We start from the raw sequence: 13,370 nt of genomic DNA, 5'->3' as shown, positions 1-13,370 counted from the left end.
GCACACTTACCCACAGCAGGCTGAGGGGCTCCAAAGCCCAGGGTAGCTGTTGATGTGTTGAACCCTGCTGCTCCAAAGGGTCCCGTTCCGAGCGTTGCTCCAAGCTTAGGTTGGGTGTTTCCAAACAAAGATGTCTGTCCTGCCCCAAGAGCTGTGCCAGGAGACAGGTCTGTCATTTACCACAAGGCTGTGACAAACTTACAAGCCAATTTACCCCACCACAAAGAATCAACTCTTTGTTAAAATGCAAGAACATTCTAGATGGCCACAGACACCCCAGGCTCAGGCCACCAGGTCAGAAGCTTGGAACACAGATGATGCCACCACTTCTCTGCCTGCCACTTCTAAGAGGTTATTTAGTCCCTGTTAGCCACCTGGCCTTGGTTCTGATTTGAGACTGAGCTTCAAGCTAAAGCATGCAAAGCCTCTGCTATGTCAGTTAGCAGTTGACACCAAGTTACCAGTGAAGTGTCAGGACTGTGCTTATGCTGACATGAAATGAGCTGGTGAACTGTTTACCTGTCCCAAATCCTGTTCCAAGCCCAGTTCCCAGAGTCCCAGTAGCAGGTTTATTTCCAAACAAACTATTCCCAGCAGTGTTGGCACCGAAACCTTCAAGAAGAGAAGCAGTAGTTTGTTAATCTAACACTGTTAGAGAGGAAATCAAAACCTTAGATTTAAACAAATCAGCATCCCTGGCTCAGAGACAGCCCTGCCACAGCTAAGGCCAAGCTTCAGAGTTTCCCACAATGGAAGTTGAACAGGCAAGTAGCAGAAAGGGACCTCACTGGTAAAAACATGTTTGAGTGGAGAACAGGCTACTGAAAACATGAGTACAGAAAAGCATGGGTTTGCCTCCTCAAGCTTTTCAATTTGTTAGACTTCCAAGTTTTCCTGAAGGCCAGAGCTGACACGATGATGTTGTATCTGACAGCAGAATAAAATGTGTCACATTTCTGCAACTGCCTGGAAGGAGCAAGTTCCACTTTATTACTGTTTATACCACACACCTGCTTCCCTGATTCTTCCCAACAAAGCAGGTAACAGCTCAGAGGTACAAGCACCCAGGGCACAGGCACATCTCTAACTGTAACCAGGTACAATCTAAACCTAACAGCAGACAGGTTAGTTGTTCAACTGAGGATTGTGAAATGATCCTGTGGTTGGTTAGTGTGAAAGGAGATTTAAACCAGAAAGCTGCAGCCATGGACCAACACCAGAAAGAACCAAGCTCCTTTATCCCTACAAATCCTACCACTCCAAGGAGCAAACAGAACACACCTGCTAGGCAGGGTTGTTCACCACCAGCACACTACCCACTGTGGCTGTGAAGATCTTGAACAGCAGCAGAACAGGGGACTTGGAAGCAACTTTCCCCACAAACATGGTGAGCAGTTTGCTGAGGGTTGGTCACCACCAGGAAGCTGTGCTGGCTGAGGAGCTGCCCGGGCAGCCCAGGAGCTCAGCACTGTCCTCCCTGCCTGTTCTGGCAGGTGACCGTATTTTAGACTTTATTGCTGATATTACAATTAAAAATGAAAGGGGCAGGTGCCAGGATCTCAACCCAGTCCCACTCAATTTCAGGGAATACAATTTTGTTGCTCTTAAGAGTCAAGAAAAAAGAACCAAACCAGCTTTCAGCAGCAGTTCTGTGCCAGGGACTGTCACTGCCTCCCACTGTCACCACACACGCGTTCAACACCCGCTCCCCAGCGTGAGTCACAGAACAACACTGACACAAGACAGCCCTTCAGGGCTTTGATCCTTCACACCATGCCAGACAACAGCAGCTACTCATTCAACTGGAACAGACTCCTCCATTTTTTTATTTTCCCTCCAGTTCAAGCTCCCCTATCCCTGCCATCAAGCTCCAGGTAATGCTGCTTTTCCCCCATTTCTGGTTCATGCTTCTTAGCATTCTTCTGCCACCACAGCACATTTACAGCCTCCTAGCAAACCCCTGCTGCACAAATTCTTTGCTTTCAAGGGTTTCAGTTTCAGGTTCCACCTTTTCTTAAGCCCTCACTGGAAGAGTGGTAGTTTCACTTAACTACCCTTGAGTCAGGGAGCACCAGAGAGGAAAGGACAAACCAGTAGTCAAGATGTCTCCCTCCAGCACCACCCACCAGAAGCACAGCTCACCTGAGGACCTGCACATCCAGAACTATCTCCCCTGTGCTACCCAGTACCCAGGTGTGTGGTATATGCAGTAGAGATCTAAGTGACTGAAACCCCACTCTTTTCATAGGTATCAGAACTGGAAGGGTTTGTATTGGTTCCTAAAGTCAGGGGGGTTTGTTACCAAAGAGGCTGCCGCCGGTGGTCGTGCCAAAGGAGGGAGCACTGGTTGTGGTGGTTCCAAATCCAGCTGGTTTGTTACCAAACAAAGTCTGAAACAAGAAAAAATACAAACATCAATTTGGAAACCTGACATGGATCTGAAAAGAACTGCATTAGTGCTGCACTGGGGGCAAGAAAGCAGGGCTAAGGCCAAGCAGGACTCGGGCCACACGACCCAGGCTGCCAGTAGCCGTGTTAGTCACAAGCCACATGCACCAGGACATGCCAAGCTCCTCCTGTAAACTGGTGTTTTCTCTCAACTAAGGCCAAAATGACTAAGGATCAATATCATTTTTGATTGTCATCATCACAATTTCAATGCCTATATGTTCAGAACTAAGTTGAGGCATCCCAAGCCATATATGAGCAGGGAGATGTTCAGTCTCTCTTGCTGCCTTTACATAGAATCATGGACTGGTTTGGGTGGGAAGGGACCTTAAGGATTCTCCAGTCCCACCCCTGCATGGGCAGGGACACCTCCCAGCAGCCCAGGCTGCTCCAAGCCCCATCCAACCTGCCCTTCAACACCCCCAGGGATGGGGCAGCCACAGCTTCCCTGGGCAACCTGGGCCAGGCTCTCCCCACCCTCACAGCCCAGAATTTCTCCCTCCCATCTCAGCTCCAGCTCCCTCTGCCAGCTGGAAACCCTTCCCCCTGCTCCCATCCCTCCCTGCCCTTGTCCCAAGCCCCTCCCCAGCTTTCCTGGAGCCCCTTCAGGCACTGGAAGCTGCTCTCAGGTCTCCCTGGAGCCTTCTCTTCTCCAGGCTGAACACCCTCAACCCTCTCAGCTTGCCAAGCCTTTTATTAGGACATTACTTGTTAAAAAACAGTTATTTCTGCAACACTAGTTCTATCACACCTGTTTATATGACATCCTTCAGTCTACACAAGACCACACTGGTTTTGCCCCTTAACTCTTAGGACATCACTGCTCTCTTGGAGGTCAACATGCAGGGACAGGACTTTCAGCTGGTTTTATTTGGCTTTATTTTAAAAATTTTCTTCCTCACAAAGGCACAGACATACCGAACCGCCAACACCAAATCCTGTATTAGTTTGTCCAAACAGACCAGTTCCAGTTCCAAATCCAGTACCAGCATTTGTATTGGCAGCTGTTCCAAACAGGCCTCCAGGCTGTGAGGGCTGGGTTACCCCAAAGAGACCCTACAAACAGGAAGGAGGTTAGGATAATGCTGGGAGGCTTCCCAGAGCCTAGCACTGATGGGCACTGAAATAACACTCATAGTTGGTTAAGAAAATGATGCTACTTTAACCCTTCTGCTGGGGGAAGGTGGTAGGTGAAAAGCATTTCAGAAGCTTTAGTCATTCTCCAAGAAATTAGTTACAAAAAGGAAGTTTTAAAAAAAAAAAAACCCAACCATTATTCTCCAGGCTTCAAAGGTTATTGAAATTTCCTCCTCACTTGGAATGAGGGAGATGAAAAGGAAACGTTTCACAGTGTTTCCTAGGAGAAGTCACAACATATTCAGAAAGAACATAGTAAATTTGGAGCCAAAGTCCCCAGCTGTGCAACAGGTCACAGCTCTGTGGCTTCCTTCAGCCACCAGAGCCTGTGAGTGCTGCTCCTGAGTCACCAGAGGCACAGAACTGGTCATTCACTCCCACAGAATGTTAATAGCAGAGTTATATTATTGGTGTGAACATGATTGGAAGCACCTGAGAGAGAGAGCAGGCTGCTTGAAGAAAGGAATGGGGAAAGCCACTTGTGAAAAGCTGTGTTGCTGTCCAGTTATCAGGAATCAAAAATGGGGCTGGCAAGAAGCTACTGGCTCAGAGCAGCACCCAGAGCTTCACACCCCACCTTCCTGGAGCTGTACCACAGCCTCCCCTGTCCAACACCTCCACCTCAACTCAGAGAATGAAGGGTTCCCACACTTTATCTTACCATGGTGCTTGTGTTGGGCTGCCCCAAGGTGCTGGTGTTGACAAAGGAGAAGCCGGTGTTCTGCGTCGTCGTGGCTTGGCCGAAGGGTTTGTTGAACAAACTGGTAGTTTGGGACTGTTGGCCAAAAAGACCCCCCGTGGTGCCAGTTCCAAAGCCAGTTGTGCCTACAGCAAATACACACAGTGGTTGTAACTCCTTGAGTGTTTATCCACACCCACTACATGTCCACACTCAGAATGCTCAAGAGGGGAAAAAGATCCTTCAGCTCCACGGACAGCAAAGGGAACGACACTTGTGTCAGATGGGTCATGTTAGATATTCCCTCAGGTTCTCCTTCCCTAAAGCCCATGTGAGCACAACAAACAACTACCAGCAAGTTTACCTCACAGACAGATCAGAGCAAAAAGGTGCCAGCTGTGACAAGGGCAACTTGTTCTCCCCTGTACCATGAGCACCAGCAGAGCGGACAGTGCCCCACAGAGAAGTTCTGCTCTCCAACCCACACAACTGCAGACACTCCCACTTCACCTTCAAACACCTTCCCCCTTTTTCTCCCAAAGGAAAGTGCTGTTCACATGTGGTAAAAATGGTGCAGGCAGAGACAGGAGCTTTTGCTCCTTCTCACCACTGCTATCTCTGCAGAACAAGGTGCTTTCTGCAGAGCTGCCTGCACAACTACATGGAGGCGCTGGGCTGGGCAGTGCTAGGATGTGCCCAGAATCCCAGACTGGTTTGGGTTGGAAGGGGCCTTCAAACTCATCCAGTCCCACCCCCTGCATGGGCAGGGACACCTCCCAGCAGCCCAGGCTGCTCCAAGCCCCATCCAACCTGCCCTTCAACACCCCCAGGGATGGGGCAGCCACAGCTTCCCTGGGCAACCTGGGCCAGGCTCTCCCCACCCTCACAGCCCAGAATTTCTCCCTCCCATCTCAGCTCCAGCTCCCTCTGACACTTTGGAACCATCAGCCCTTGTCTCTACAAGCCCTGCTAAAAAGTCTGTCCCTGTCTTTCTCACAGGCCCCCTTTAAGCACTGAAAGGCCACAAAAAGGTCTCCCTGGAGCCTTCTCCACTGAGCACCCCCAGCTCTCTCAGCCTGTCCCCACAGCAGAGCTGCTCCCTCAACCTGACCTTCCCAGGGGCAGAGGAATCTGGCCACCCTCGTGCTGCTCAGCTCAACCCACACATTAAAGGCCAAAGATCCAGCCCAGCAGGGCCTGTCATGAAGGACAGACACAGCCCTAACCCAGGGCAGTCCAGCCTCTCTCACAGCTGATCATCACCTCTGCTTCTGCAGCCTGCAGGACTGATCTGCTGTTCACAGTCTAATTCCACAAACACAAATAACTCCTTCAGGTTTGCAGCAGAAGCTAATTAAAACATTATTTGTTTTCAAACTTTTCAAAACTCTTTGTTACACACTAAGTTCAAACAGTTACCAGGAGCTGGTGAGCACAACTGCCCTGCAGCCACCAGGGACACACACACTTGTGTGAAGTAGTGGCTTCATACCTGGCTTTTGCTTTTTGACCAAAATGGACACTGTGAAACCAGGACAGACCAACGTGTAACAGGTCAGACCTAAGCCCTGACATGCTGTGGAGGAGCTCCTGGCAAAACCCAGTGAGGACTCTATAAAGTAACTTCTTCATTTCCAGGGAATTTCTGTTTGCTCATTAGAAGTAGAATCTTGACCCCACCATGAACCATCTGATGCCACCACCCATGGCCTGGGGGTTTTACTTCCAGTTGTTTTACTGGCCCATGGGAACTGCCCAGGTGCTCTCAGGAGTTGTCCTGCAGTGGAGCTTGGGGGTGCAGAGGAACTCTGCAACCCTGAAGGGAAAGTCAGAGACTTCTGTGGCAAAGAACCTGATCACTGAACGTTGATAATACAACTAATGAAATTCTGAGCTCATCTTTTTAACGACAGAATTTCCAACAGCTCAACAGAACATCTGGGCACAGCAAGGAGAGGGGACAGGCAGTACTTACTGGTTCCAAAAGCAGTTTTATTCTGCCCATATGAGAAGCCTGTGTTGGTTGTAGAAGAGCCAAACAGTCCTGTGGCTGTACTTGATGTAGCAGTGGAAGATCCAAACAATCCTGCAGCTGCTCCTGCCCCTACAGGGTTTGAGGGCCCTTTCCTGTTTGCCTGGTAATCTTCTAAACGGAGTTCCTAAAAAAGGAAAATCCAGGTCTCTTCACAGGTTCTCCAGACACAGGTCAGAACAGAGGCACCAGTGTGTTCATACAGTGTTCCAGCCACCTCCAGGATGGAGGTAACAAGAAATGCTCCAACACCTACGTGTTATTAAAACAGGGACACCAAAACCAGGACCTGAACTGAGCTGTACCTCTGCAGCTCATGTCTGGGCTTCAATTTGACTTCTCAGAGCTTTTTTTGAGCAGAAGACCTGTTTTGAAGTATCAAAGAGGTCAACCTGAATGAAAGGCTTCAGGGTTAAGTATTTGGAAACAGAAGGTTCTACTAAACATCTTTTTGTCTGAGTTTCTGCTGATCTCTCAGCAGTTCAGGGCTGCTCCCAACTGCACCTCACCCCCCTGTGCATGGGAGATGGAATTTCAGCTCTTCAGAATTCCAGTGGTAAACATTTAAAAGCAAATGCATGAACAGGGTGAGACATTAAGTGCTTTACCTCTTGATGCAGGTACTCAAGGCTGTACTCACTCATGAGCACAGAAGATTTTTATTATAGTAAAAAAAGTTGTACTAAACCAAGGCTAAGGCACAGCAAAGAAGAGAAGCAAATCTGAGCACTAGTGGACTGACCTCCAGGGATTTGCTCTCATACTCTTTCATAGCAGTGATACATTGGTGCTTGGTGTTGATGCTGGTGCTAACTCCAGACTTGACCATAGTATCTGTACCAGTTGGTGGCTGCAAGAGAAGAGGTTCAGGTATCAGATGTGAAATGCAGCTGGATTTCATTCATACAGTTTGTGTTCACTCTGCAGGTGCTGTTCAAACCAGAAGTGAGCCCAGGGCAGCAGCAGTGTGCCACTCACCTGTGCACCTGAGGACTCACCCAGTGCTGAGCAACACCCAGCAGCAAGCAGGGGTGGAGTTCACCCCAGGAATACCCAGGACAAGGCAATGCCTCTCATTTTCCAGCTGGACTCTAAAAGCAGTTTGCCTAAATCTGTGATACAGATCCCTTGGCTGTGCATGGGCTTCATTCTCCCTCGTTCACTTCATGGCAGCAGGAAGGCCCAGCACTCGACCTGCCACAGCCCAGCCCAGCTCTGCCTACAGCCCAGAATAACAAAGCCTCAGTCTAGAAACAAAGAGGGTTGAGATTTGCAGGAACAAAGATTTGGGAACAGGAAGGCCTCTTCCCAGCAAGCACCAGTTACCCCATTTCCACGCTGGCCCCTTCCCAGCCACCTGCCATCTCCAACTGCCACAGCCCCCCACGGCCGTTTGCAGCCCCTTCTTAAAGGGGACTCACCCCAGGGACCCACCTGCCCTGCACATTCCCAAGCCACGGGGCTCCTGGGAGAAATGCATTTCTTTTCACCTGTTCCAAGGTGTCTTTAACCCTTATTGCTGTTAGCATTTCATGTTGATCTCCCAAATCCTGGGGCCCTTCCTGCCTCCCTGAGAAGGCTCCATGTTATGAGCTGCTTCCCCCCACAGCTGTGAGCAGCTCCCAAGAGGACGTTGCTCCACAGGGTTTTAGGAGTTGGGCAAATTCAGAATTAAAATCAAAATAAATCTAATTCTTTGGACTTAATCATACACCCTATTTCCACTGTGACACTTCCACTGAAGGGGATGTTTGCAAATCATCTCAGAACACTGCACACTTTGCATGTGAACTCCTCACTTTCTTCAGCTGAGACCAAGACACTACAGGAGCAAAATGCAACATTTCCTACAGTAAACAAGCTTGGTTAGGGGGGAAAAGCAGAACTCACATTAAACTTGATGGTCGTGCCAGTTGGAGCAGCAGTAAAACTAGTTGGGCCAAAAAGAGAGCCAGAAGTACTCCCAAAAGGATTGGAAGTGGTGTTAGTAGTTCCAAAGAGACCTCCACTGCTGGTACTGGTGCCAAAGTCTTTAAAGGAAAAGAGAAAAAGATCAGTACAAAAAGAAACCTGAATTTTAAAGCTTATAGCCAAATATTTGCATTTAAAGTACAAAATAGTTTGTAAATGGAAAGAGCTGCTAGAATAAGTTTTTCAGCAGGGCTGGAATCCAATCTCCTGCTGTAGAGGGGAGTGACCAGCTCCTCACCCCAGGGAACACCAGCACAGCCACAGGAACCAGTTCCACTCCTGACAGTGCTGAGGAAATTAAGTGTATAATGAAGGGAAGCAGGGAGGCCTCCTCTCTCCCCTCAGAAGGGCCTGCAAGCAGTTGCTTCTGCTTCAGGGAACCACAGCTGAGTTTAAGAGGCATTTCAAGCATTTTAGTGCCAGAAGCAAAACCAACTAAAACTGCTTTGTGACAGGCAGTGGAAAAAGCTACAATCAAGCAGCACCAGAAGACATTGAAGAACAGAAAATACCAGGGAACCTCCTTGTGCACGTTATTGTATAGCTCCTGGCTAGAATCAGAGCTGTCCTGGGCTGCTGCAAAAGAAGCATGGCCAGTAGGGGCAGGGAGGGGATTGTCCCCTCTGCTCTGCTGAGACCCCCCTGCAGGGCTGGGAACAGCTCTGGGGTCCCCAGCACAGGAAGGACACGGAGCTGTTGGAGAGAGGCCAGAGGAGGCCCCGGAGATGCTGGGAGGGCTGGAGCAGCTCTGGAGCCAGGCTGGGAGAGTTGGGGTGTTCAGCCTGGAGAAGAGAAGGCTCCAGGGAGAGCTGAGAGCAGCTTCCAGGGCCTGAAGGGGCTCCAGGAAAGCTGGGGAGGGGCTTGGGACAAGGGCAGGGAGGGATGGGAGCAGGGGGAAGGGTTTCCAGCTGGCAGAGGGAGCTGGAGCTGAGATGGGAGGGAGAAATTCTGGGCTGTGAGGGTGGGGAGAGCCTGGCCCAGGTTGCCCAGGGAAGCTGTGGCTGCCCCATCCCTGGGGGTGTTGAAGGGCAGGTTGGATGGGGCTTGTGTAGCCTGGGCTGCTGGGAGGTGTCCCTGCTCATAGCTGGGAGGTTGGAACCTGATGTTTAAGGTCCCTTCCAACCTTCACCACCCTATGATTCTATCCATGATTCTATGGGTCCTGCGGCCCATCAGCCTCCCTCGTGGCTGCTGCCAGACACCAATAATGTCACAACATCCTTCAGGAGGGTAAGCCCACCCAAAACCCCCCAGCCCTGTGCCATGCAGCCTCCTGCTCTTCAGACACTGAGCAGTGTCCAGCAGGGGGGCAGCAGTTTTACTCACTTCCAAACCCAGCTGGCTTGTTCTGTGCAAAGGCATTATTCTGGGATGAGAAGAGGCCCCCACCCGTGCTGGTGGTTCCAAACAGGCTGTTGGATGTCCCAGTTGATGTTCCAAACCCAAAGCCAGTGCTTGTGGAGGAGGTGGCTGGCTGGTTAAACGTGGTCGAGCCAAACAATCCTCCTAGGACAGAAAGAGATGATTAATCTTTGTGGTCATCACAGGCCTGGGGTTTTGTGTTTGTTTGTTGGGTTTGTTGTTTTTTTTTTAGTTTGGGTGGGTTTTTTTTGGGGGGGTGTGTTTGGTTTTTATCCTTGCTTTTGTTATTGTTTTCTTGATGTTTGTTGGGTTTTTTGTGTTGTTTTTTTTTCCCTTTGCCCCTGCTCTCCAGTAACATCCTCCTTCCAGGAGTGTGTCCTGCAGCACAACCACAGCTGGAGCAGGGCAGGTTCTGACTGGGTATTCAGAAAGAAGCTCTTTATGCTGAGGGTGGTGGGTCACTGGGACAGGCTGCCCAGAGAGCTGGTGGAGGCCTCATCTCTGGAGTCATTCAAGGTCAGGCTTGATGGGGCTCTGAGCAACCTGATCTAGTTAGAAATGTCCTTGTGCACTGCAGAGGGGCTGGACTAGGTGAGGTCCCTTCCAACCCCCCCATTCTGTGACTCTAACCCAGCAGTACCTGGTTTGGTCTGGGTGCCCCCAAAGAGGCCTCCAGTGTTATTGTTGGACCCAAAGGCTGATGTTCCAAAGGCTCCTCCACTCGTGGTACCAAAGCCAGCATCTGAAAATCAGCATCAGGGTTGAGATGAAGCCACATTCTGAACAAGTGCACCACAAACCAAAATGTTCTCACCAGCTTTGAGCCTTCCAGAACTGCCAAGACCCTCCCCACTCTGCAAGGCCACTTCATGCAGCACCTTGAGGTTGCTCTTCTTACATAGCAACATAAATTGAATTGTTTTGTTTCCTTCCTAACAACCAGGACACACACATCAACTCAGCCTCCTTTAATGGCTGGAATCTCACTCACTGTGCCAGTTACAACCTGTATCTCCAGAAGACACTCCCCACATTACATACTTTTTCTTTCCAAGTCTTCCCAATGACTTGACAGACAGAATCTCTCCCCCCACCCTGGCAGGGCAGCCTTTATCCAAGCATTCCAGTTTCCACTCCTTTTAGACAAGGGAGTTTCAAGGACTGTAGGTAGAATCCTGGTATCTACCCAAATTAAAAGCTTGGGTTAGTGGAGAAGCTGAGGGTTCCTGACCCTGATTTCCTGCAAAGTGAGTGAGCTGGGCAGCTGAGCAGCACCTCAATTCCACCCCCCCAGCTCCATCCCACACCAAGAATTCCCATCTCTGCCTGATCCTCAACCTGCACCTCCAGGAACAAACACCTCCAGTACCAAACAGTCAGTCAAGATGAATTACTTACTTTGCCCAAAAGTGGAAGTTGTCCCAAAGCCAGTGCTGCCTCCAAACGGAGTCCCAAAGGATTTGTTAAACATTTTTAGGATGTATCAGGTTTCTCCCCAAACCTGGAAAGAAGAATTCAGCTCTTAATTAAAGCTTATCTTGAAAACTCTTCCCCCCAGCCCCACCAGTTGCTGGAAGCCACCTGATCTCAGCACCTCCACCACAAAAGGCAAAGCAGCACCTTGAAGCCACACTATGCAAGATCAGACCCTGAAAGGGACACTAACATCAACACCAACACCCCAGGGACATCCCAGGGAAGCTGCTTCCCAGCTCAGTTATGTCTGGATTTTTATGTCTGACTTTTCTGAACAGGCTGAAAATAAACCCAATGAACAAAACTGCTGCCCTGAGGCACCTGTTCTCAGCACCCCCCTCCAGAACACCTAAAGCCACCAGCACTTCTGTTCCTGCCACCTTTGATACCCAGACAGACCCCCAGGATCTCCACTGAGCTCCAGCTGTTCCTATGACAGTCCCAGAATTTTCCATCACTTCCTTCCTGTTCAACCCCCCTTTGCCACCTCCTTCAAACAAGACACAGGGAAATGCACTGGAATTTCAGGAATACACCTTCCACCTGCCTCCCATGTGCTGCCCAGGGGCTGCACCAGGATTGGCTTCACTTCCAGAAAGTCGTTTTTTTAAAACATTTGTTTGGGGGAATTTCATCCCATTTAGGCCAAATTTACCTTCCCACCACCTATGGTTTTATTGACAGACCCACGTGGTGCCCCCACGTCTCTCCAGTCTCTTCTCCAAGTCCAAATACAACCTTACAGCCCTTTTTTTTTAACAAAACCAACAAAGCTAAAGCAGAATCACTACAGGAGCTTCTGTCCTACCCCAGCCAGAGATGTCTCTCTGTGGGGGGTGACAGCCTGAGCCCCACCACTGAAAATGCCAGGATTACCCAGAAAAAATCCACTGCTGGCAGCTCCAGTGTGGATGAGTTTCTGTACAGTAATGGACATGGAAAAATACTAGAGCTGTAGGTGCAGGGAACAGGAGAAAGGGACATTTTAGTAACAAATTAGAGGAACTTTGTAACATTTAAAGGACAGCAGAATACAAAGCAGGAACTCAAACAGGACCCAGTTAGAGATGCTGATGCCACAGAGACTACAAAGAAGATGCAGGATCAGCAGCAGAAGTATCCGAGCTTACCATAGCGCATGAAGTATCAAAGTAGTAGCTTGTCATAACGCGTGAGCTGATCAGCACTTATTAACCAATCAGTTAGTATATTGAAGATGTAATGATCTTTGTAACAAGCCTATATATACTGATGTGTCTAACAGTAAAGTGGAGCATTCACCTTAACTCTTGAGTATCGTGTGTCTGACTCTCGCTCACCACAACACTCCAGCTGCTCCACTGCAGCACTAACACTTTCAGGGACCTGCACGACACAGCCCAGGCTGAGGACATTTACCAAGCACTCACTGTCACCTCAGGAGGACTCTGCTTTACAGAATGACACATTTTCAGCACTCTGGTGTTTTTTTTAAACTCTGTTTAGACTTTCCAGGAGGCTCAACGTTCAGGATAGCAATAAAGTCCTGCCAACTGTTCTTGGCTATAACACAGGAAGTTCCACCTGAACATGAGGAGGAACTTGTTGCCTGTGAGGGTGGCAGAGCCCTGGGCCAGGCTGCCCAGAGAGGCTGTGGAGGCTCCTTCTCTGGAGACATCCCAGCCCCTCTGGAGGTTCCTGTGGGACCTGCTGGAGGGATCCTGCTCTGGGGGGTTGGATGGGGGATCTCCAGAGGTCCCTTCCAACATCTAAGATTCTATGACTCTCCATTTGGTTGCCAACAAGTTCAGTCAAACCTTGACCTCTTCCCAGTTCCACAGCTCCCCAGAACTCCCCAATTCCATCCACTTTTCCATCCTGCTCCCTAAAAGGCAGCCCATGCCCCACAGGGTCACAGAGGGTGGGAAGGGAGCTCTGGAGATCATCCATCCAACCCCCCAGGGCAGGGTCACCTGTTTCAGAAGAAAACAAAGTTTTCTAAAATTTCAGCAGCTTCTAAAAAAACTGTTATAAGATTTCACACCCTCGTGGGGTTTGAAGTTTTAACATCCCCTTGATCCTGAGCAGCTCTGGCTGCCCCAAGAGACCTGGGCTGTCCTGTGGTCACTGCCCCTGAGGCCAACAGGGGGGCAGAGGGAAGCAGCCCCAGAGCCCCATCACCACCCTGGGCTGCCCCAGGAAAACACACTCAGAGCCCCTGGAGGTTCCACAACCCCAGAACTGAAGAAGAGCAGCCTGGGCTGGTGGGAGGTCCCTGCCCATGCA

At 49.8% G+C, this 13,370-nt stretch overlaps 1 protein-coding gene across 1 annotated transcript in view; it reads right to left on the bottom strand.

The window, feature by feature from the left end:
• The window catches only part of NUP98 (nucleoporin 98kDa), a 45,240-nt gene extending 34,140 nt beyond the window's left edge, over positions 1–11,100 (bottom strand). The window contains exons 1-11 of the mRNA XM_009998502.1: positions 11,028–11,100; positions 10,270–10,371; positions 9,594–9,773; positions 8,187–8,326; positions 7,039–7,146; positions 6,240–6,423; positions 4,247–4,410; positions 3,367–3,504; positions 2,303–2,390; positions 520–612; positions 11–151 (exon numbers count right to left, since the gene is read on the bottom strand). Coding sequence (XP_009996804.1) covers positions 11–151; positions 520–612; positions 2,303–2,390; positions 3,367–3,504; positions 4,247–4,410; positions 6,240–6,423; positions 7,039–7,146; positions 8,187–8,326; positions 9,594–9,773; positions 10,270–10,371; positions 11,028–11,100 — 1,411 coding nt within the window. The remainder of the gene's footprint in view (positions 1–10; positions 152–519; positions 613–2,302; positions 2,391–3,366; positions 3,505–4,246; positions 4,411–6,239; positions 6,424–7,038; positions 7,147–8,186; positions 8,327–9,593; positions 9,774–10,269; positions 10,372–11,027) is intronic.
• Between the last annotated feature and the right edge of the window lie 2,270 nt (positions 11,101–13,370).

Source organism: Chaetura pelagica, unplaced genomic scaffold (assembly GCF_000747805.2).
Source record: "Chaetura pelagica isolate M959 unplaced genomic scaffold, ChaPel_1.0 scaffold1215, whole genome shotgun sequence".
Lineage (NCBI taxonomy): Eukaryota > Metazoa > Chordata > Aves > Apodiformes > Apodidae > Chaetura > Chaetura pelagica.
This window is presented reverse-complemented; position numbering and strand designations above follow the sequence as displayed.